This window comes from Struthio camelus, chromosome 3, assembly GCF_040807025.1.
Source record: "Struthio camelus isolate bStrCam1 chromosome 3, bStrCam1.hap1, whole genome shotgun sequence".
In the NCBI taxonomy this organism is placed as follows: domain Eukaryota; kingdom Metazoa; phylum Chordata; class Aves; order Struthioniformes; family Struthionidae; genus Struthio; species Struthio camelus.
The window spans coordinates 91725057-91749269 of record NC_090944.1 but is presented as its reverse complement, the minus strand read 5'-3'; the positions used below and the strand labels follow the sequence as shown (position 1 = coordinate 91749269).

Genomic DNA, 24213 nt, shown 5'->3' with positions numbered 1-24213 from the left:
TTGTCTCTTGCGGATCTCTGCTGTGGCGATGCTCCACACCATTACTTTATCTTACTTGTTGTGCATTGGCAGTTGATCATACCTTGCTGCTCTTTGTGCCACCTCCCCACTATCAACCTTTGAACTTGTTTTGTTCAGTTTTTTCCACGTCAAACTATTCCTCAGGCACACTGACTACATTTGTTCTACTTCACCAAATCCTCCTTCCTGGATTCATCATTTGTAACTTATGTTCTTCTAGAACCTACTGTCTTGCTCTATTTCCATAAAAAAACAAACAAACAAAACACCCACCCACCCACACCAATCTTCAATTTCAAGTTCTAGGCAAAGAAATGGAAACGACCACTGGGGTCACTGAGTCCTCTGCAATCACACTCAGCCATTTAACAGAACGGGTCCGGAACGTTCCCCTGAACATTTATTCCACCTTTCACTGCATTCTCCAAAACACTCCCTTCCCACAGCAAATTCTGGTCCTACAGTTATGAGGCCAAAAGCTACTCAGAAAGCAAAGCAGCCATTGATGTCTTAGCTTCCCACCACAGTAATCTTCCATTTATTTTAATTTTTAAAACACACCGCTTTCCTCTGTTGCTCACACTAGCTTGTTACATTTAGTGTCTTATGCACTGCTTCATTTTACTGATTCTCTTAAATTTTCGTTTGTACGTGTTTGTAAGACATCGGCATCAGCCTGCGCTTGAAAACAAAAAGTTAAGTGAACGTAAGCTCAAGCATAACAAGCCAGCAATCAAAGTGAAGCCTTAACATATTTTCATTTTAAAGTTATCACCTGGTGGCACATAAGCATATATTTAGGCAAAAAACTTTATGAACAGATTGGTAGGTCCCATGGGTAATAGTTTTATCTTAATCTCACAAAGTCAAGTAAACTAATACCGTGCCTTCACTTTCCAAGCTATTGTTCTTTTCTGACACATTAAGAGATGTCAAGCCATACTACATTCTTCAGATATACTGATGCATATCTAAGTATGAATGAAAATTCAGTTCACCTATTCATGTGCAGCACAGTCAAGAGCTCATACTTGCAGTTACTAAAAAAAAAAAAGCTATATTTCATTCAGTTTTTCCATCACTATTATCTCAATCTAAGTGCTGCGTTGATCGGTAAAACGACATCAACTTACTCAAAACCCTGCAATCAAGGCAGGTTAGAAAAGGGTCTGCTTTTCTGACAAGCCTGTGTTCACAAGTATATTCCAAACAAACTGTTCAGGCATTAAGCACCCGTCAGTACAATATAACTTTAATTATGGGACAGCAAAGATTTCGTATATGTTACTTCCAGTTTTTGACAATCTAAGGATTCTAGTTGCTCCCCAGACCAGCCTGGCAGCCTAGAATATAGAGTTACTATAAAAATAAGCAAGCACATATCTGCTAATTCAGTCAACTATTTCAACTGTCAGGTCTCAGTTATTTCAAACAGCTGTAGAGTAACAGTCATGTATATCTAATACACTAAGCTCCATGGTCAGGAAGCTGCTGACTGAAGGGCTAAGTGATATGAGACAGTAATTTGCAAAGTAACAAAGACAGAGAAATGTAAAACAAGTTTATTACATGATACCCTGACTTCAGCAGAACTGGAATACTCAGTTCCTGCCCTCCTACTTGCTCAAACCCTGTCACATCTGCCAAACTGTTTGTCCATCAACTGCATCATTAAAATAATCCCTACTAAGGGTAACAACCAAAGAGAGGGCTGTTTCTAAGTTGGATCATTTCAGACATTCCTATAGTTTACAGAGGAAAAAACTGTATACAATTGGAGCAGCATAACTGAGGATTCAGCAAAGTGATAGAACGGAGGGGCTGAAAATGAGAGGGATTTTCTCAAGTTGGTTTCACTTTCACAGCCAGCAACATGCAATTACACAAGAGACAAGCCTAAATTAATCTGTTTTATTTACAGATATGTATTATTTTTCTTCCATTCTACTAGTAAGCTGATTTCTAAAGTGAAAATCCCCCCATGAGTAACACAATACTCATTTAAAAGAATTAATCAAGTTCAATAGATAGGGTAGCACAGTGGAATTTGTACCTTCCTTTTGCCAAGTTAAGCCTACCTTCTCGGCGATCATTTCGAAGAACTCGCACTTTTTCAATTTTCCCCAAGAGAGCACCATCCTCAGCTAAAAGAAAAATGAGACTATGAGACCCAGTTTGATCTGCAATACTGTATTAGCATAAGAGTGGCTGTCTTCAACAAAGAAGAAAAGGAAAGTGTTTATGGTTATAAATTATTTAAGAGATGCTTTAAAAATGCTTTCTTGTCTCACCACGAATAAATAAAAAAGTTAGTACACTGAGAAATTACTGCCCTCATGTTATTTAAAGCTACTTCTACACTCTTGAAATATTTTTAGTTAAGCATAATGCTTACTCTATGCTTACTTTATACTGCTTCTACATTGTGTAAAAAAAATTCTATGGGATTTAACTGTAATTAACTGTTTTCTTTGAATAACAAAGGCTTGTGCTCTACTGATATTAAGGCTTAAACATATTCCAACCTCATTATAAACAGTAACGAAAACATAGACATTAACCTCTTAGAAAAAAGTGATACTCTGGTCCAATTCAACTGTTGAAATTAAGTACAAGAACAGCATAGTACTATTAAAAAACAAAAACCAAACACATCACATCCTTGATTTATTTTAGTTTCAGTAAGAATTTTCCAAAAGGTTGAGACAAGTATTTATTCAAAGCAGTGCTACAAAATATTTGGTACAAGCGTTAGGAGTTTTATTTATTTTTACATCAGACAGCATACCATGGAAAGGCTGTTTTCACTTTATGCTCTGCTTCTGCAGCTAGTAGCAAGGAAGAGAATATACCCCAAATTACCCCAAATATTTATCAGAACTCTGCACGTTTTTACAGCGACAAATACATAAGAATTAAGACCAGATATTAGCTCAGTCCCATTAAACTGCAGTTCACATGATCACTTGTCCATTGAGTCACCTACCAGTGTTTACAGAAATTCTTTGGGGGGGGGGGGGGGGGGGGAGAGGGAAGAACACCACACAGACACATGCACCCCCGACAACAAACCCCCCAAATGTTTACGCCCTATAAAAGTACTTACGGTCATTACTGTAGTCATCCACCAGTATGATTTCCTTAATAAGATGCGATGGGCTTTTTTTAAGGACACTGTAAGGAACAAACACAAAAGGCATTCAGTACTAAGTAGCGTTCGTTTTCCATAACAATGGCATAAGAACAGCTATGTCTTGTTAAGCCACAGTTGGATCTAGCCCAGTATATCTTTGACAACAGCTACTGTTTTATTCTTAAGGAAGGAGTACGTGAAAAGAGGCACATGTAAAATTATTCCCCACCTCCACAGAATTCCCTTCCAGCTTCCAGAGATCAGCAGATTACAAAACTTGCAAAATGGAAGTTTTATGGAGACCTTTACTAGCCACTAAAAATCCATCTTCTGTGAGTTTTTCAGTTCTCACCTTGAAACCATTTACCTCCAAACATCTTATGGTAACCAGTCCCATATTTTTTCATGCCTCTGCAGCCAAGAGGAAGGTGGTTTTTGGTTGGTTGGTGGTGGTGGTGGTTGTTGTTTTTTTTAAAAACATTGCACTTTGAGAATATAAGAACTGGAGGCACCAATGAAAATAAGACTAAGCTTTCCCTCTGTAAATGGTGCAGAAAGGCTGTATGGACTGTTACTTCTCTTCCTTGTCATAAGCTATTATCTGACACAAATGAATGGCCTTGAGGGCAATCAAGGTCTCTTTTAGGTATACCTGACAACAGTTCGAAGTAAAGCAGATCTTGCCTCATTGTGAAAGGTGATCACCACACTAGTGGCTGGCAAATCTATCCGCCATTGTTTCCGTTGGCACCTAAAAGACAAAATACCTTGTAATTTAAGCATAATATTTGCACCCCAGTCTTGGTAGACAGTCTTCATCATGAAGCTGTTATCTATTAAATTAGTGCACACTCTACATCTGCCTAGGAAGCCTGAGATGTCTTGGTCTCAGATGAGGCCAGAATCATCTCCTTTGTCAGTTTCGGTAGTTGTCCTGGTGCACAATAGACTAAGAAGTCAGTGGCAGACATGGGTAGGTTCAGCAAAGTCCCAGCAAAGTCATCACTGCAGTACACTGTAAATACCTTTCACACAATTCAGTATGAAATCAGAGCATTTGTTTTACAGTAAAGCCATTTACTGAGTCAATAGCACATTTTAATAAGAAGTATGGGTTCACAGGCTGCCTTAAGTGTGTTAGAATGGCATTTGCCTGCTTCTCCCTTCTATTTTTAAAGCTACTGTAGCATCCTGGTCATAGAAACAGCTTCTCACAAACATAGAAAACTGTTTAAGATTTTAAAATTCTGACCTGAAAAACAAAATTATCTGTGACAACGCTGAGTCAACTAAGTACAGAACCAAGTCCATCCAAACTATAACGACAGCGGAATATTCCATTTAAGTCAACTCCTTTTTCATCATCTCTCATAGTCTGAGATTAACATAATAAGCAAAAAGGACCAAATCCCAGAATACTTGAACTCTTGCAGGACCACGTAAAATTAAGCTGCTTAAACACATGGACAAAAAAACCCTAAAAAGACACTATTGATCATTGTACCAGAAACCAACAGAACTAGAAAACATTGCACATCAAGGAGCTTATACCAAAAGCATCACAGTCTGACAGGTCAAGACAAGGACCCTCATTCATGTAGGAACAAACATCAGTCTGACATATTCCTGCTGTTTCTTCAGATCCCCTTTAATTAATATCAGAGGTAGATTTCCAACAGGCCTAGAAGTCTTCAGACTGGACAAACCTGGCTAGCTTAGCATATACCTGTTGCAAATTCAGCAAATAATTCTAAATAATACTGCACAGAATACTTAACGAAAGAGGAAAAGAATTACATTCCTACCTCAAGTTTTAAAAGAGGTCATCTGCCTATATAGAAGACCTCTCCACATCTGATAACAGCATCCGTGACATGCATCATAAACCACACAAGTTACAACTTCACACAATAAAATAGCAAGCAAGTGTGCTGCTGCTTCTCCTTGCCCACATTCCCGAGGAATTGCAGTGTTTTCAATATAGCACACCCATAATGTCACACAAATACTAGTGTATCCAGTGGAACAAAACGTTTCTGTGCAGCTGTGATCTCATTCGCTCTGAGAAAGACTAAGCCTATGCCAACTCTGCAATTGCTCTGTCTCAGATTAGCAAGGCCATATCTAGCTTCATCTCTCAAACAGTGGGTGTACAAGATGGCCTTGTGACTAGCATCCAGTGTTGAAGAAATAAATCACAAGTCTCTACGCATTCCTGGAAAGCAAATAATTAGAGTTCTCTATTGTGAACTTCTGGCAAATTCATTTAAATAGCTGAAAGAAATTGAACCGCTATGATACACCGCTTCCTACAATGCCAAAAAGTTATCCTTTTTCTCTGCTAACCTAGAAATGGCCCTGACAGGCAAGTCTACTGTGCATCAAGTTACCACATGAAGCGCTTGCACAGATCAAGCAGCTTAGTTTAAATTCCTCAAACTTGAGCATCTGTCTGTGGAGTCCCAACACCCGTGAAAAACATAGTAGTTAAAGTTTGTCTTAAATAGCAAATTTGAAAATTTGAATCTCTGCACATACTATGAATATATAATATTGAAATAGAAGCCCATTAAAATTTATGTCAAACGTCACATTCAATAATCCAAAGCTGCCCTGCAAGATCACGTATTATAGCATTGCAACAATTATTCAAAGACTGAATGAATCCACTCTGAGATAAGGTCATGAAAGCGAGTAAATTTTGAGTCTATTGCCAGTAAGTTATGATATTTAATTAGATGCATTAGAGATAAAAGAGTCATGTTAAAATAAGTGTTCTCTTCTACAATGAGATCACCAGAGCCAGAGCACACCCTAAGGTGGAATTACACTAGGCAATGAAGCCTCTTATTTTTAAGAAAACTAATCAGAGGAAAACACTACTGCATATTTCTGACAGAGAAATCAAGATTTTTAGAGTTCCAAATAACAAGATGTAACTGCAAGAATGTTTTCACTGAGTATTTTAGAGGTGACTTGCTTATATAAGAATTAGCTCTTAAAAAAATCCCTGCTTTAATTGATTCTTTTGCAGTATTCTTCCTACTCTGCTGTGACAATAATAAATGCCATAGCTAAAGCTAAACGAACTACAGCAACAATAATTTTCTTTAAGTAAATTGGGGTCATAATGAGCAACTTTTTAAATATTAATCAATTCTGCTTAAACAAGACTAGTGTATGTCATTTGAACTTTTTTTTTTTTAAAAAAAAGTCTTCTCTAGTAAAAATTAGGTTTTTTTCTTGCTCTGAAGCACAGTATTTCCTGAATCCGCACAAATAAAACTTCAATGTCTGAAGTTTAATCCTGTCCCATGTTCTTCAGGTGTGCATAGATGAACTCCAGGTCTAGGAGTTGAGAGACTTCACATACTTTGAATAATGGAATGGCAGAACAGTGGAGGTAGGAAGGGACCTCTGGAAATCAGTTAGTCCAACCAGGGCTCAAGCAGCTCAAGCAGGGTCAGCAAGAATTGGTTGTCCAGGACCAAGTCCAGTTGGTTTTGAACAAAGATGGAGATTCCACAGTGCTCTCTCTCACAGCAAGCAAAAAAAAAAAAAAAACACACACACCAGCTTTTTTCTTTTTCCCCCTCACTTAAATGGGATTCCCTGTATTTCAGTTTCTGCCCGCTGCCTCTCGACAACTTTACTGCACGGATACTAACCAGAGCTGTGCTAGCCAAGGTGTCACACCAATGGAAGTCATAGAAACATACAAATCTGAATAACATCTAGTGTTTTTTACACCACTATTTGAGAATCACACCACAGTTTACTGTTCCTGTCACTTGGAAAGCTGAAGAACTCCTGCTTTAGGAAAAAAACAGACACACATTCCCCCCCCTCCCCACTGCTCCAAAGCCCCAAGTTTAAAAAAGGCTAATCAAAGTCAAATATGGCTCAGTTTGGCACTTACTGATCATGCCTAGTGTCAGGAACATTTCGGTCCATTCGCAGTTTGTCACTTTCTACTTGATTGAACTTATTACGGGCATATGGATCCTGACCAGATCGCACCATGGTAGCGCTAACGTAAGCGTCTTGATCAAAATCTTGCCATCGAACTTTTCCTAAAATAGAAAGACAGGAAAATACCCAATTAAATCTTTGCAATTTAAAGAACAGAATTTAGCAATTCAAATTAACTGCTGAAATTACTTGGTCTTGGTTTTGCAAGACAGTACTTAAAGCTTCAACAGTATCGTGAAGAGCACATCATCACATTCACTTCTGCACATTAATTTGCTCTAGAATACCCTGTGAATTAATGAAAAATTGAACAGTTTTTTAGATCTCAGTTTACTCAAGTATAATCACCAGATCGTGTTTCATCTCAGCTACAGCTTTTTTCATCCCAACTACCACAACTTCCATTTAAAAAACCCTCCATGTATCCACCGACATTAAAGTGGGAGATGATCCGGCTACAGATTTACCCAAGACACATTTATTTCTAAAGATCCAGTTTGGACTTCAAAGACATTACCATTTAATTTACTATCTCAGAACAGAAGTAAAAAATGCGACTATCTATAATCTAACCTAACCTATTTGACAAACAGAAGTTAGTTAGAACACAAGACATTATTCTGAAAAACAAACAAACAAAACCCCAAGCGTTTTGTATAGGCTGAGCAATAGCTCTCCGATATAAACCATGTGACATACCACAGCCTCCTTTACATTCAAAACTGATTCATAGATGATTTCTTCTTTAACTAATAGCATGCTATTTTGTAACTGGTAATAACACTGGAATCAGTAAATTGAAAGAAAAAATTAACACTCATCCTCCAGGAACATTTCAGAACATTCACCATCTGAGGCTACAAAAGTACGATATTTAGCAAGTGTCTTAAAACTACCAGTTCTTTCCTCTAACTGAACACTTCCATTTTTGCCTAGTGACAGCCAGTTCTATATTACCTAGAGCAAATTTATACCTACTGTAACTCAGAATCAGAGCTCAAGTACAGATAGACATTTAAAATGGATATGTTCAAAGGTCTGCTGTGACTATTTTTTGGTGAACATAGAACGCTATTGGTTAAGGAAAGGACAACAGATATAAATCTAAAGCTGTCTTTGGGGTCACTGTTTATTACAGCCAGCAGAGAAGTTTATATTTACTGTTTTCCTAACTAACACAAAACTTTTGAGGTACTTTAGGTTCAGTGAGCAGTAGACTGCAGAGATGTCACTCCTTTGAGCTAAGCTTTTAGACAAACGCTATACTTTGAGCATGTGCTGCTGATATGCACAGAAGGAATACAACTATAATAGCTATTCATGAGAGACAGAGGTTGCTCAGATGTTTCATGCATGCCTTCGCTCCGTCTTCCAACACACACCGGATGCAAACTAAGGCAGGCCTCATTTAAAACTTTCTAGTCACAAGCAATATCCCGTCTAGTGTGGGGGAACTTCTGCTAGAGGATTCTAATATCGAGAAAACGCTTTCCTTAAGCCAGCAGAACAGATTGCCTGCTGTTTAACAAGACATATCATCAAGTCGATTCAAAATTCTCCACAATCTCAGAATCATCTAAGGAGCTAACCTATGAGAGCAACTTTGACCTAAGGTACATATTTTTTCTTTTTTTCTTAAGAAGCCTCCTGCATCCAAATTTAGCTGCAGAGTAGAAGATAACTGTCCACATTTTTAGATTAATGGTTTAAGAGCTATCTAATCTATAGTGAGTATCTACTGCTACACAAGAATTACTTTCCTAAAGAAGTTCACACACACTCACACAGAAGCCAGAACGAGAGCAAAATAAAACAGACTGCAGAACATTTATTAGCCACTTGAAGCAGCCCTGAGGGGAAGCTACAGGAAAGTAACTGGACAGAGAAATACATATTTTCAAACTCTAGTTACTGAAAAACCAGTACAGAGGAAACTCTAGCTGTTGCTGACAGCTCATAGATTGGCAGAAGAGTTTTCATTAGCCTTTCAACTACTTCCATGAACCTACTCTTTGAAGACAGGTTTACACTTTAGCCAGCTACCACACTAGGAATAGCTTAATACAGAATTGCTCACAAAAATACACTTACCCTTATCTGCAGCAAAGCTATTCAAATGCAGAGGGGCTTGATTCACGGAACCGGAGGAGACAGTGTAGCTCACAAGAGTATCTGCCTCATATAATACTCTCCCTCCCCAATATTTTTGCAACCTCTTCAGTAACTAACTTGCGTATTCTCACCTTTACTTCCAATTTATAATACAGCTTCAATCTATGACTTACATTTACTATTTTTGAAAATACAACATGCCATGTCACTGCTTTTCTGGTCTAAAAATAAACACAACTTTAGCATATTACTCAATTTTACAATATATTATGACCTATACTTGGACTGTGTTCATACAGAACTTTTGCCTTTCTGACAGCACTACCTCCAGTTTTCAATGGGTTCTACTGCAACTCCTGCTTCAGGAAACTGCACTGCTACCCTCATCCGCTCTTCCAGTGGCGACGGTAGCTGTAATGCATTACGTCATGGGGGTGTCATATCAATGGTGAGGGTGACGTTACTCCAAGTGTTTTTTCCTGAACTGATTGTGTTTACTAACTAGACTACGCACCATGGGCTGACCACACAATTACAAGTTGTAACAATTCAAGCGAACCACCGCAAAAAAGCTAAGAATATTGTCCAGCCTCCTTTTGAAGGAAGATTTGCATTTTTGACAATCTAAGTTTTGAAGATAAGGGTTGACTAATAAATACTTCCCCAATAGCAGGTATGGCTTCTGTTGTATGTTTCCCAGGATACAGGCACAGGAGCATATTCATTTTAATTTTTTTGGGGGGGAGGGAGAAGGGGGGGGCAGCTGGCTGTCTAGCTTCCTGAGTTTCAGTGAGTTTGCCAGGTGGAATGAAAATCAGAAGATGTAAATACATTATTTCAATCTAAATTAAGTTGGTAACTTCAAATTCAAGTGAGTGCGTCTTGTGTCACCTATACCACGACCTAAACTTAAGATAAGTTAATAATTTAAACTCAATATTAAATGAACTGCAGGGTTTGCTACCGGAGTCAAATGGATCCAAAAATCACTGAACTGGTTAAGAACCTGCAACCAGGGTATGCTGAAGTGCTAAAACTGTTTTTGACAAGTGTCTATTTTACAGGTGCAGAGGTTAAGCGTTGTTCAGTTTCACGTTAGGCACTAGTCTGACTGTTCCGAGCTTGAGAAACTGAGCAGAAATAAGGAAAAATAAATAAATAAAAAGCCCAAAGCTTTATTTTTGTTCATATCTAGAAGCAGATATTTCCCAAATCTAAATTTACTTTTGGAGAAGGTGATCAGCAGAAACGCTACTACAATTCACTGCAATTTTTGTAGTAATCAAAATATGCTTCCAGTTTAAAATCAACTAGATTTCTTGTTCTGTACCTATAAGTAGTCATAGTTAAAAAATGCTCGCATTGCAAATTTTACTGCATGCCAGTTTCAATCCAAGTAGAGTTTGACAAAATTCAGCAACAACATATCATTCACTGATTTCCAACATCTTAAAAATCGGGAAATGCAAAACTAGTCCAAAAAGTAGAACAAGTTTGAGAAGGGGGGTAGGAGAGAGACAGGTCTTAGGGCTAAGTTTACTCAAAAGCAGTGATAACCTATAGGATACAAGACAAGTAAATTTGGCTTCAGGAAGCAGGAAGTAGGCAAAGCCTGGCTCTAGCTTCAGCAGAAAAATCTTGCAAATTGTGGGGAACATCGATCAGACCTAATTTTGGGGGGATGAGGAAAAAAAAAGAAAAATCAGACAACAGTAAACGCAGCTCTTCAAAGTGAGATAGAAGAGAAAAAGCATAACTGATAAATCCACACCCAAAGAGCAGTCAGAGTTCGGATGGATAGATACATAATTCCCCCAGAGCTTGTATGCCCTCTCACTGACTGAGTACACTTTAAAAGCAGCAGGATACTCAAAATATATACAATTATTTTGACCAACAGGCATTAAGATTCTAGATCTTCACTCACTCACAAAAGGACTGGTTGAATAACTGTTGAAACTCTTATTGTCACTTGTGTGAAAGTGATTTGAACCCTTTTCTTTGAGGATCACTTCCTGGCTAATATTAAGTAAAATGGAAAAAACTTACACTGGAAACCAAAGCTGAAGGAGGATTATTTATGTGTAAAGTTATTTATAACTTGGCAGTCTCACCATTATTTTTGAATACTTCAAGGAAACTAACACCAAGCGCAAAAGATGTAGTTCATTGTTTCTAAACTCAGCAAGAGGTTGGTAAGAGTATACTGTGACTCATACTAGTACACCATAGATCATCCTCATAAGAGTATGATCGTGTTTAACTTAATACAATTAAAGTATATATAATCTTGAAATAACTGATCCAAAAAGAATTGCCTGTAAATTTTGGCTTTCATTACTCATGCAGAGAACTTAAGAGTCTTTCCTTTTAACTAGAAAAGCTGACACTGCTATGTGCACAAAATAAGAAACCGACCTCTGCAGCATATTAAAGGTCAAATGACAAAGGCTATAAAGTCCGATGTACAGAGGGTTAAAATAAACTGGTAGCTTATCTTTAAAATGGCTTTGTATAAAGATTAAAGATCCCATGCAATTCCTTACATTCTAGGAGTTCTGAAGATGTTACACTCCGTAAGAGGCTGCAACCTAGAACGCAGGTCTTCTAACCTCAACAGAAAAACAAGAAAGGATTTCTAACCAAAGGGAAAAAAGCCCTCCTAAAGTTCAGTAACTATGCTTTAAAACGATGCACAAAGTACCTGCAGAAATGTGAATTCAAAGTTCCATTGCTATGAGAATTCAAAAGTCTGCCTATACAAACTAAAGATAATCAAAATAGTAATTTAAGAGTGCATAATTCTGTCTGTGTAGCCTCTGACATTTGATTAGACACCCATATACTACCACGTAGTAATATGATGATTCTCCTAACCTATTAAATCAAGTTATAAAAGATTACTAATTAATAGACAAAACGAAAAAAGCCCAGACTCGTTCTACTTGACATTTAATCTTACTTCTGGCTTCAACCCTTCCAGCTTCTGATCTCTCCCTTTCTACCTATGAGCTTCCTATCTCTTCTAGCACTGAAGCAGCTACTTAGAAAGGAAGGTCTTATTTAGAAGAAGCATATAGGGTTTGGCCTAGAATACTTAACCTTCAAAAACTAGAAAGACATACTAGCTGCAAGGTGTGAGATTAGCTAACCTATAATCCTAGTAACAAGGGAAATGTTAAATATACTTGTAGAGGCTTCTGTTAAGGAAAACTACTGGCAAAGATCTGCCAGAAACCTGATTAGGGAACCCAGACTTATCTTTTTAAGATTTATTTCCAAAGTCATCCACAAAGTATAAATCTTGCCAAAAAGCACACATACATGACCACAGTCTTGTTTCCCCTCTCCAGAGGCAACAACATGACAGGCCAAAGGCTAAAGCAAAAACAGCCATGAATTTCTAACAGCTTATATTTTATCAGGACTCTAAGACTGTGAAACAAAAATCATACCTAACAATTTATTAAGCACGGAAGCGTGGAGCTGTTTAAAGGAGACTACCTTGGTTAGTTCTTTCCTCAAGACCTCATACTTTTCCATATGCTTGGCTAAGACAAATTTGTAAGTCAAGCATTAGGGTTAACAGTAGAAGAGCAATGCACGTTGAGGTCATCTGAACAGAAGGGGTTTTTTGTGCAATAAACTTACTTTTTGGATATGGTGCAAAATACTCAAACCCATTTTCTTTTTTTTCTTTAAAAAAAAAAAAACTTTTTTTGCATCTGACATATCACATCATTTTCACAGAAACCTAATGAAACTAAAAAAAGCCCACTTCCAACTGAAGATTCAGCCAAGGTTCCTGCTCCCACATGACTTGTGTTGCACACCAGCATCATCCATAGAGAGAAACAGACCTTTTGTACCAGAGGCTTCCCCAGCAGCTAGAACCTATTGCAGGATAACAGCCACAAACATACTAACAAAGAAGCTGCTTCTACATATCTTTAAGCCCAAAGGAGTGGTAAAGCAGGTGAGATTTAAGGAAATTGAAGCTTTAAGAATATAGGGGTACACATTTTCTAAAGCAATCCTGTCGTTTCCAAACCACAAAAAAGTTTAGCATCAGAACAATTGCTACGTTTTATGGCTGTGAATCTTTCAAGTGGTTATGTTTTACAGCTACGAATCTTTCAAAAGAAACATTACTGCAATACCTGGAGGTAGCGTCTCCACGTTTTGTGCTTTGTCCTCCCCATTGTTGCCACGCACATCTTTCCTTTTTGGGTCGATATCATTTGGGTCCTCCTGAAAAAAGTACATAGTCTTTAAAATAATCTCCTTAATTGAGTTAATTTTACGCTTTCAAAGCAAATGGCAATAACTAAGCTTTTGAATTTTAAGCTCATGAAGTGGTTCAAGAGAGCTAAGTTCGGATTTTAAGAGAAAGGATGGTTTATTTCCTCCATTACTTGAAAACACAAGAAACAGTAATTAAAACAGGCTTCTGCATTTAATTTATGCAGCAATTGCTATTTGAAAAAGATCTATCCATTTCTCAAGAAGAGAATGTATTAGGAAAAGTAGAATAAAAAATTCTAATCAGTAACGCTCAAATATGTAAAACAGTTTAAACAGAACCTGAAGAAAGTCCTAGCCCGTGAAGAAATGACCCAAATATGAAAGTTATCTGAAAAAGAGAAGTCAGATTATCTAGCAGTTGTATCCTGAAGGGCAGTTTTCTGATGGAAAAACTTTCCAAAAATATCTGAAAGTTGCTATTCACACATGTTCATTTTGGTGAGCTTATTCTGGTTTTCACAGGCAACTCTATTGGATTTCTCTCTCCAGTACTATTGATCATAACCACTTAGAGAGGAAAGAAAGTGTTAATAAGTTTCTTCTCCTCCTTCCTCTCCCCAAATTCCTTTTTATTCCTCCCTCAATTCATAATTCACACTTTCCTTTCAACAGAAAAATCATATGTGTGTGTTCATACAATGTGCAAGTCCTGCTGTAACTGGAAGAAAATCTTCCCAATATACCAAGAATGCCAAGCTCTGCAAAACTCCAAGCTCTCCACTGTCCCAAATTACCGCGATGATTTTAAAAGAAAAGTACGTAAGCTGAAAAATAAACACAAAACACTCATTAGACAAAAAAAAAATCCCTGCAGGATTTTTTTCCTGAAATTAAATGAAAACCACCGAGTGCTTCATTCCCTCCTCCCTTAAGTCTTGACAAGAGAACTCCACCTTTCCATTAATCCTATCACCAGAGGAGCACTGTGCTATTATTAAGCCCAATTATTTCTCAGGTTTTTCACATTAATCTTTTTAACAAAAAAAGGTTGTCAGCACAAACTACCAAAGGCAAAAGTTAGGCTTAGAAATTTAATACGTAAATGCCATTTTGAACTTGTACAAGTTTGAGAATTCTAGGAAACGACTTGGGTACAAGCTTCAGAAACTGTGAGGCAAGTCACGCTGGCAAGGTAAGAGTTAGAAGGCAGCTCACTGCCTGATCAGCTTGCCTCCTAGAACTCCCTGTCAGACAGGGAGCAGCAACAGGAGGGCATGAGCTATGAACCTCAAAGTTTTGTGTACATATAAGGTTTTTTGCAGTTTGGGGTGGGGGGCTGTCTCCCCCCCCCCCCCCAAGTAAAGCAATTTGGATTTTTTTTTTTTTTTTAAATAGCATACTCTGTTAAACTGATGTTCTATTGTAACCACTTTAACTGTCTCCCAGTAAAGCACTTGGAAAGCACATGTACATATCCAGTGCCCTTGGGGGGGGGGGGGGGGGGCGGGCATAAGTTATGTCCTTTTGAGAGAACTTTTGCACAAAAGCAAAAGGAAGCACATGCTAGAACCACACGGATAAATATGCCAGATCAATTCATTTCTTTACATCTCTAACTGTAAATTGCTTCAGTATGTTAATTTGGTGCAATACATGAACAAACCAGATGCTCAAATGACATTCCTATGTCATCAGCACAGGACACAGTTGCTTTTGCAGCTTGCTTTGAATGAAACAATATACGAACTTCTCATCTAACCTTACAAAGGAAGATGCTCTTGATGAGTAATCACCCTGGTAGAATATGAGGATGCTCACACTGACACTGAATACCTTCACACAAAAGCTAAGCTTAGGGCCAGATTGAAAACAATCGAAGCTGTGTTTAAAAACGGGGTAGCACTTCAAGTATGTGAGAGAGATTTAACAAGTAACAAATTGAAAAGAAGAAACTAATGCTAAAATACTATAAGCAGTATAAGACAAGATCACTTTTTTTGAATAATTGCATTCTGGGGCATGAAGGTTAAAGCTTAGTAGAAATTAAACTTTCTAAAGATCTGGAATACTAGAAAAACCTGACAGTTTCAGGCTGTAATTTAAAACATTGGTTGCTGTAAAAGAAATTATTTTGCATAAGTATTTTCAGCTTATTGAAAAGAGAGAGAGGTGACTAGCCAAGTAGCATAGATGCTAAACAAACATCAGATGCATGGGAAGCATCATTAGAATAACGTATGTGTGGCCACCACCCGTACTGTTATTCTCTCAGGCCAAGATGTACGGCAGCATCAAACCAGCACCCAATTGAGCTCTAAGACAGGTGTCCCAGGCATCTGGTAGACGGAGTTTTACAGATCACGTCCGCTTCCGATTGCTTCCCCATTCCGTAGCAGATCACATACAAAGGAACAAAATTGCAACCACTCATCCCTGCTCAGTCCAAGTCTTACTACAATATTGTAGTAAGATTTTAGATGTACCAAGTAAGTTTAAAAATCATTTCAGTTACCTTTAGATATTTAGATATCTTTGCTACTCCAAAAAGTTTATCCCAGAAGAACTAAACTTAAATTTGGCAAGTAGACATGCATCACTTTGTTAAGCATTAAAACATTCTTTGCAAGTCACAGTCACAATTCTTTTTTTGGCTAAAGTTAATAAAAACGGTCATCTACACTAGCTAGCCAGCTCTGTGTTTTGTTTGGTTTTTTTTAAAAAAAATCAACAACATATTGCAGCAAAGAGGACAAGAAAAGTGTTTACTGCTGAGCAGGTTAACTGTAATAGCTCCAAGTAGCTGTAACTGCAGGAGGAAAAGGTATGTAAAAATCAAATAAGTCTGTTTGTAAATAGCTAGCTAGTCACTGAAGTGCAACACCTTTTTATTTCAGGAAACAGTAAACTTTATGCCTTAGAAAGCAAAGGTTCTTTACAAACCTTACTATTAATCACTCTTTTTTCCCTGCTCAACTCATTCACTCCATTAAAAGTCTGCCTAGAAGGCTGGACAGGGTGGGAAGGGAGGATGAGGTAGTCCTTAGTACAAATCCAAAGCATGATTCAAACTCACGTTTCTGAATCATTTCTGTAATAAGACAGTCACAGGGAGAAATTTAACGCAAGGCCAACTTACTTTGGAGAGCTGTAATTACACCCAGACAAGCGTTAGTGGATAATTTCATCACTGTTAGTTGTGTCTTTCAGACTGCTTCCCCTTCTGGTTTTGGTATATTTACTTGCATCTTAATACTAAATTCCCCACAAATTCAAAGCAATTAGTGTTTCGTCAATTATTTCACTTAGCACAAAGATACTAAACTGATTCAATGTTCAAGGCATTACTCCTATATAAAAAGCACTACTTAAAACTATTACTGTTATTTCCTATTTGTATCTTCCTTTTTTTTTTTTTTTTTTTAAAAAAACAGGATCTAAGTGTCAAGAATCACAGATTTGACATTTAACTGCTATAAGGTTAGATCTCATTATGGGAAAGATTTCTATCCTATCAACTTTCTGTCTACGAAAGTTGATTTCATATCAACAAGACCTTTCATATCAACAAGAGAACAACTTACCAATGCATAACATCATTAGATGAATTAAGATATTACATGACTTACAGGTCATGGGTCGACTCAGAGTTCAAAGCCCTCATGGCTGACAATGTCTTAACTAGGAGCTAAGTGTGCCTCTAATCCCAGTCTTTCCTCCCACAGAGGACCCAAGCTGTAAGCACCATGTAACTTCCAGGCACAGGAGATGGACGGGAGCTATGAGGGCACCCTGTGCTTCTGGGCAGCTATTCCCTGCCTCCTCCATGGAGCTGGCAGCAAGCCAGATGAAAGCATCTCAGGGCTAATACACAGAGCAGTACAATCCAACTGATCTCAGATACATGTCAAAGATGGAAGAGACTGTTTTGCTCATCATGATGTACTAGCACAATACTTGAAAAAGGTTCATGCAAAACAGAGAAGGGAATTAAATGAAATAAAACTGGAAGTTCTGTTTGCCTTAGTACCATATGCTCAGATAGAGTAATTGAAGAGTGCCAGTACAGGACAAAATACACGCTAAGACTTAATACCATCTTGGCACGTGCTTTTAAAGGGTTGGCCACTGGCCAGTCACAGACAGATTTTCTTCTGCTGATGATTTTCTAAAAGGCAAGTGAATACTGGCAACATCTTCAAAGAGTATCATTGGATCCAGCTGACTAACTTAAGGCTTTTCTGCATCACGCAGTACAGATCAGTCAAATCAGTTGATGACTTTGGAAGAAGTGCTCTTGCTGCACCAAGAGACGCTCCTCTTGGCACTCCATACGCTTCTATTCTGATCAGGCCCTTGGGGCCAGACACATGGAAGCACTTTGATGCAACATGGCGCAGCACTCGGCACCGCAACTGTCCAGTGCCTGCAAGAACTCCAGACCCCAAACCAAGCATGACGGCTCCTTACAGGACTTAGTTACCCGAGAAAAGGATTCTCAAAGTTGAGCACACTCAGACAGCTGCCTAAGCCATGGATGCAGCCACAGCCATATCTTGTTTGCCCCTGCTAATGCTTAATATCTACCTCTTTTTTTAATTCAGTTCACAGTCCTAAAACCAGACATGGTATTAGATCCTTATGGAACAGCTGAGCTGGTTCTGAAACCCAAGTCACCCCTAATCCAGGAGGACACCTTAAGCAAGAGGATAGAGCCATGCTCTAATTTTGTCTGCTTGCTTTCTGACCCAATGCACTACTGCTACCTTCTAAGAGAAGGTCTGTTACTGTAGAAAGGTGAATCCAGGTGTCCTACGTGCCAGACAAGTACTTTGACAATTTAATATCATTACATTAAGGGGCATCCCCATCATCCTCCTCCAGCAAAAATGTTTTGCGTGAAACCGAGACATAAAGCATGCTCTGAGAATACTTAGAACTCTGATTCTTGCAGGCAAGATAGGCAGGAAATATCCTGTAAACAAACGCTGACCGTATTTGGCTGCCAAGTTGCTCAGCATTAGGGAAACAGACATTTCCAAATACATCAAGAAGTAAACCCAAGTGACTAGAAGCATGCTGAAAATATATGTATGCTTTGCAATGGTTGATTACCACTGGTAAAAGCAATGCCTGAAATTATGACAGCAGAGAGTTGAGTTTACCTTCTACTTCCTTTACTCAGTTTAGGGAAATTCCTGTGAAAGGTAGATTCCTTTCATATATATAAGTATCCGAAACAAAAAACAGAAGCTTCCTGTAAGGCTAGTAAAATAAAGAAAAACCACAAATGCAAGGGAAATAAGTCTGCAAAAAATAGCAAAAAGTAATCAAGATTACAATTGGATGACTCCATACATGGAGCCATGAAATATGTTTCAATATACTTTCAGCAAATACACTCAAAGCATTTCTAAAATGCCAGTTACTATATTCTGTAGCCTCTAAACAAAATTAAGCAGCTTAGCGCTCTACTTCTCTGCAAAGTTTACATTTACTTAGGACTAAGCACGCATGTTAGCGCTTACGGCTACTATTTGTGCAAACAGTGAAACAGCTACAAAACCTGAACTGACATTTTACAAATCCAGGTTGGATTAGGCAAAGTAGTGCTTCATCTGAAGTTTCTGGTTGTTCAGGCTAAAGGTATACGTGTTGTCTGAGTAGAGCCCAACCTAACTTTACAAAAGAATACTTGTTTGTACAGCAAATGAGATGAACCGGAAGTTCTGGTTCAACTTTGTTTAAGATTTCTGGGTATTACAGACTTTTTCAATTGACAACAGCCAGTAAGCAATGGAAAATCCTGAGGTTAGGACAGTTCGGGCTACTCAGAAAGTCAGCTTTTGAGTATAGATGAGCTATTTAAAATATATACTTAAAGATGTGCATTTAAGTATAATTCAAAATACATGTGAAGATGACCTAAAAGTAACAGCATGATTTGTCTAGAACACCTCTGCACTGATTTAATACACTTTGGGTTTGTTGAATAGCCCACAAATGCCACGTAGTTGAGGTCTATAGCAGTATCTTGCAACAAAACAGTAAATTCTTCAGTAAACATTTGACATCACATAAGGGATCCTAGACGTATAAGGAAACTACAGTGCTCTTGAAACTCAGTGGAAATTCAGGCATCCAGCTACAACTCCAGCTCACCTCTAATAAACTGCATTCTTTTACCCAGACATTTCACAGTAATTAACTAACAAGAAAGCAGAAAGTCAAACATTTACCTGCTTTCCAAGACTGGCAAGCTAGTATCCCATGAAAACCTTTTTCCCCCCCCTTCAGTGGTACAGTAAAAACAACTATCGAAACTAAAGTGATCCTCAAAGAGGACAGTCAAAGAAGGGACAATTTAAACAGGTTCACTCAGCTACGGGAAGGGTGGATAAGAAATCATCTCATTGTCAGAGGCTCCTTCCAATAAGCTCAGTCAATCTAAACCCGCCATGCCTAACAAAAGCCCTACCCATTCAACAAGAAATCCAGCACAACCTCCCACAGAGAACGGCAGGAATGGCACTTGCTGTAAAGTACAGGAGGACCAGAAAGGGAATTTGAGTCTCACTCTGACTCCTGAAAGAGACTGTCTCTGCAGCAGCAGGGGCGACGGGGAAGGCTCACGTCCCAGAAGGAACACGACTGCAATGGAGACGCTGCAGAGGAACCACTCTGCTGCCTTTCCCAAAACATTCATCAATTCTCATGATTCAGGAAGCTGCATGTGTGTATAATTGGGGGTAGCAGGAAAGGAAAACAGGAGGAGGAACAGTTAGGGTACTCAGTTGATGAAAGGGGGAACTCTCAAGTGCCCTAACAACTTTGACAGCAATCAGGAACCATCTCTAATGAACACCAGCAGGGCGAGAGGAGAGTCAGAAGCAGAAAACAAAAAGGACCATCTATTCAGTGAGTGAACAGCATTCCTGTTCAATATACCACATCTAGGCAGGGGACAAGCTGTTGGTCTGCACTACTGGCCACAGTCTACAGAATTCAGACATTACAAAACATCTGCAACAATTGTGTACGTTCAAGATAACATCAGTAAGTCTATTACCACTCAGGTCTAGTTCTCAAAAGGAGAGGCTGAGGGAGACCAGACATTTTTCAATAGTTAATTTCTGTTTTAATAAATAACACTTAAAATAGTCTTCTTTTCCCAAATGATTATGTCAGAGAAGACACATACAGTTCCATGATTTATATGGTAAGTGCACAGTCAGCAGCGATGGCATTTCTATTACTGTTTTAATTGCACTAGATTGGACAGGGGGGAGGCAAAAAAACCCAAAGAATAAATTCATCATAAGTCATCATGATTCAATGTTAGTTGAGTGCTCCAGCATCTATGATGCATATGCCAGAAAACCTTAAACAGAATAAAGAAAATAAGAGTCAGGAAGACACCACAAAACCTCTACTATTTGCAACTCGTTAAAAGGCTCCAAATGGCACGTCCACCTCCAGGGAGCTCTGTCGTCATAACACATCTCACATTAGGTGAGGAACGTGCTGAGGTACACACTTTCGCAGCAGCATTTATTTCAGCATTCCCATCTCACACCTACTGCTCTGCTCACACTTCAAGACATCTGCAAAGAATATCTTTAAAAATACTACTTATTCTGGATCAGCTCCTGGAACGGGACACAGAAAGAAGTGGCCAAGCATCCCTAAAGGGTAGGGCATGGCTTGACACACGTACAGTAACTGCCCGCTGCGGTTCTTTCACGAGCACTGAATTCAAAGTCCACAGCTCTTGTTTGAGAAGTACTGTGCATTTTCAGTTTCTCATTTGAGGGCCCTTTAAGCAAGATGAGAAAAAAAAAAAAAATCAAACATTCAAGTAGTTTCATACAAGTACTGACACTCCAATTCAGATCTCACAGATACAGTGAGCACGTTCGAGTCGTTCAAAAGAATGAAGCAGGCTAGCCTCAACCCCTGTTTAACATTCCCAGTTGGTTTTACTTAAATCAGATCAGAAGAATCACACGGAGCAGCTATTCTGACACAGGGAAGAAACTAGTAGTAAAAGACAATACAATCTTAAACTGCTGCAACAGTCTGCAAAGTGAACAGGCAGTTGGCCCAGGTTTCCATCAACACAAAGCAGCTTTAAGGGCCAGCTGCTGCTGAAAGGGGCTGTTCACACCTCACCATGAGTCCATCCTGAGCTGCTGGCTTGTCCTGATTTCTCCCCATCTAGACACCTGTGCATCAAATCTAACAGTGTGGTTTTTTGTTTTTTTGTTTTCTAAATACCAGATCAGCCAGCAAGTTCGAGGAATACGATCTTTGCATTTGATGCAGCAGTAGGAACGTGCAGCCAGGATAGCAGGGAAAAAGGTAACGCGCCGCTCCTGCCAGCACAAGTACAGGATTAAAAGTTTAGATACAACATTAAACCATTCACTCAAAATCCTTGCCTGCTCTTTCAAGTAGAAAGACATGTAATTACTCCAAAAAGTGTTCAGGCCTGATTTAATGTTATCCCTTGTTAATTCTGCAATATCAGAAAAGTCCAGTGAATTAGCCAGCATTTAAAAGCCCTGTACCTAGTAGTCTCTGCTTCCAACCCATCATTGCTTGCTCTTACCTTTAAGAATGACTGTTAAATTAAGGAAAAATATATGCTTTTCCATAGGGGGAAAAACACAGAAAGCAAGAGGTGCGGTACTTTTTAGCAAGGGACTGAACAAATAGGCAGAACTCAACATACAATATCTGAATCCAGTCACTGTTAAATATAATTAAGTATGTCAATAGCTCACATATTTCCAATTCTTTGTCTATATACTTCTGAAGGAAACTGCAGGAAATCCCACAACTGCAATACAAAGACCAAGTGGAACAGAAGGGAAGAGCAGAGGAAAGAATTCTCATGCCTTTTCCACATATCTTAAAGATAGCAGAGAAGGAACTAAACAAGAATTAAACACTTTCTGCTTAATTTTATCTTACATTTATATTTTTAAATATTTCTAACTGAAGATCAAGAGGATATACATGCATTTACCAGGAAGGTAGATATATCTGAAAGCAGAACTGCTGCTGCAGTCACTCGCGCAGCTTCTACGTAAAAGAAACAAGAGCAAATATTATTATAAAACAACATAGCAATATAGGATCCAAGAGAGCTATTTAGGGAGGGCAGAGGGTGCCCTTTACAGGCTGTTTTGCTGGATCAGAAATGCAAGTCTATGCAGCGCTACACTACACCACATTTTCTTTCTCCTAACAGCAGACTATCATAGGTACAGAAGGAAACTGAAAAGAGGACAAGACAAGAGAATTAAGTAACAAAGTTGCCATGCCTTAGCTCTTTTCTATAGCATGTAAAAGCACTGTTTTGTTTTCTGAGGAAACAATAGGAGAGCAAAAAGTGAGACTGACATAATGGCTGAATCTTTCCAAGAGAGAAGAGAGTTAGTCTTCAGATTCAGGATTGAACCACTGAAGAACAAGGGAACCGTTTCCTTCTACCTCTTCCATGAAGGATACCTTTTGAACAGAAACAGATGGAATAAATCTCAGAAGTGTGAAAAATTAGTTAGGAACTCCTCTAATTAGATAACCTTACAACAAGCTTGCATTTGACAGACTTCTGCTTCCAAGAACTCTGCATTCCCCCCCATCCCTCTCCATTCCAATATGAGAATTTGCGCCCAGACTTGCAAGCATTTGTCTACATGACAGTTCATACAGCATCAGCGTTTACTGACTTAAAAAGACCAATTCTTATTACAAAAAAATTGCCCCCAGAAAGTGTAAAGTTTTAATGTCTAAAATTTTTGACAGTGCTTCCACACAGTAGATTATTTCTACTAATATATTTAACCATTAAAGGCACCACAGTATGAAACGCAGATAGATTATCACCAGTAACCTCCTTCAGTTTTACCAGATATAGACAGGCATTCATTTGCCATTCTCTCAACTACTACATTAAAGCTGGATTCCATAACATAATAAATGTTTACCAGAAACTGGCCATGACATGTGAAAGGCAGACCCTGGCATCAAGAAGAAGAAACACTAATTACCAGAGATTGCATCAGACATCTATACTTCCTTCAAATTCCCTGCGCCCAATTTTAGTACTAAGACCTGAATCAGGGGTAGTAATGCAGATCTTAACATCTCTGGTCAACACAGAACAAAACTATACAACTCAACGGCTACAACACGATACTTTTGAAAGACATCCTTCTGCAGTAGCTCACTTGTTAGCAACAAAACGAATGTTTGCTTTTTTTGTTTCTTTTTTTCTACTAAAAACACCACCCAGACTGACCTGGTGTTGGACTGACCTGGTGTTGGCGCCGCTGGTGTTGGCAACAGGGCTTTGGTTTCTATGACCATGGGACCCTGTTTGAAGATCAACAGCTGATGGGGAGCAATGGGATCCACCTTACCAAGCGGGGCACGCGTGTCTTTGCCAACAGATTGGCCAGCCTGGTACGGAGGGCTTTAAACTAGGCAAGATGGGGGAAGGGGAGTGGTATAGTGGCAGGAGAGTCAGTAAAACACCGCTCAAGTCAAGATGCCTCCAGCAGGTGCATACAGCCAGGGGAGACAGCATGGGACATGGCTATGGAGGCTCCTCTTGCACCTCTCCTGGGAAGCTTGCATGCTTGACTGGCTCTCTGAAATGCCTGTATACCAATGCACGCAGCATGGGGAATAAACAGGAAGAGTTAGAGATCTGTGTGCGGTCG

The 24213-nt window shown here is 38.8% G+C and overlaps 1 protein-coding gene across 1 annotated transcript in view; it reads right to left on the bottom strand.

Annotated features, from left to right (window-relative positions):
* Positions 1-24213, bottom strand: part of GALNT2 (polypeptide N-acetylgalactosaminyltransferase 2) — a 103165-nt gene that overhangs the window by 32054 nt on the left and 46898 nt on the right. Inside the window, exons 2-6 of the mRNA XM_068939050.1 lie at positions 13399-13489; positions 7074-7227; positions 3807-3905; positions 3128-3195; positions 2100-2165 (exon numbers count right to left, since the gene is read on the bottom strand). Coding sequence (XP_068795151.1) covers positions 2100-2165; positions 3128-3195; positions 3807-3905; positions 7074-7227; positions 13399-13489 — 478 coding nt within the window. The remainder of the gene's footprint in view (positions 1-2099; positions 2166-3127; positions 3196-3806; positions 3906-7073; positions 7228-13398; positions 13490-24213) is intronic.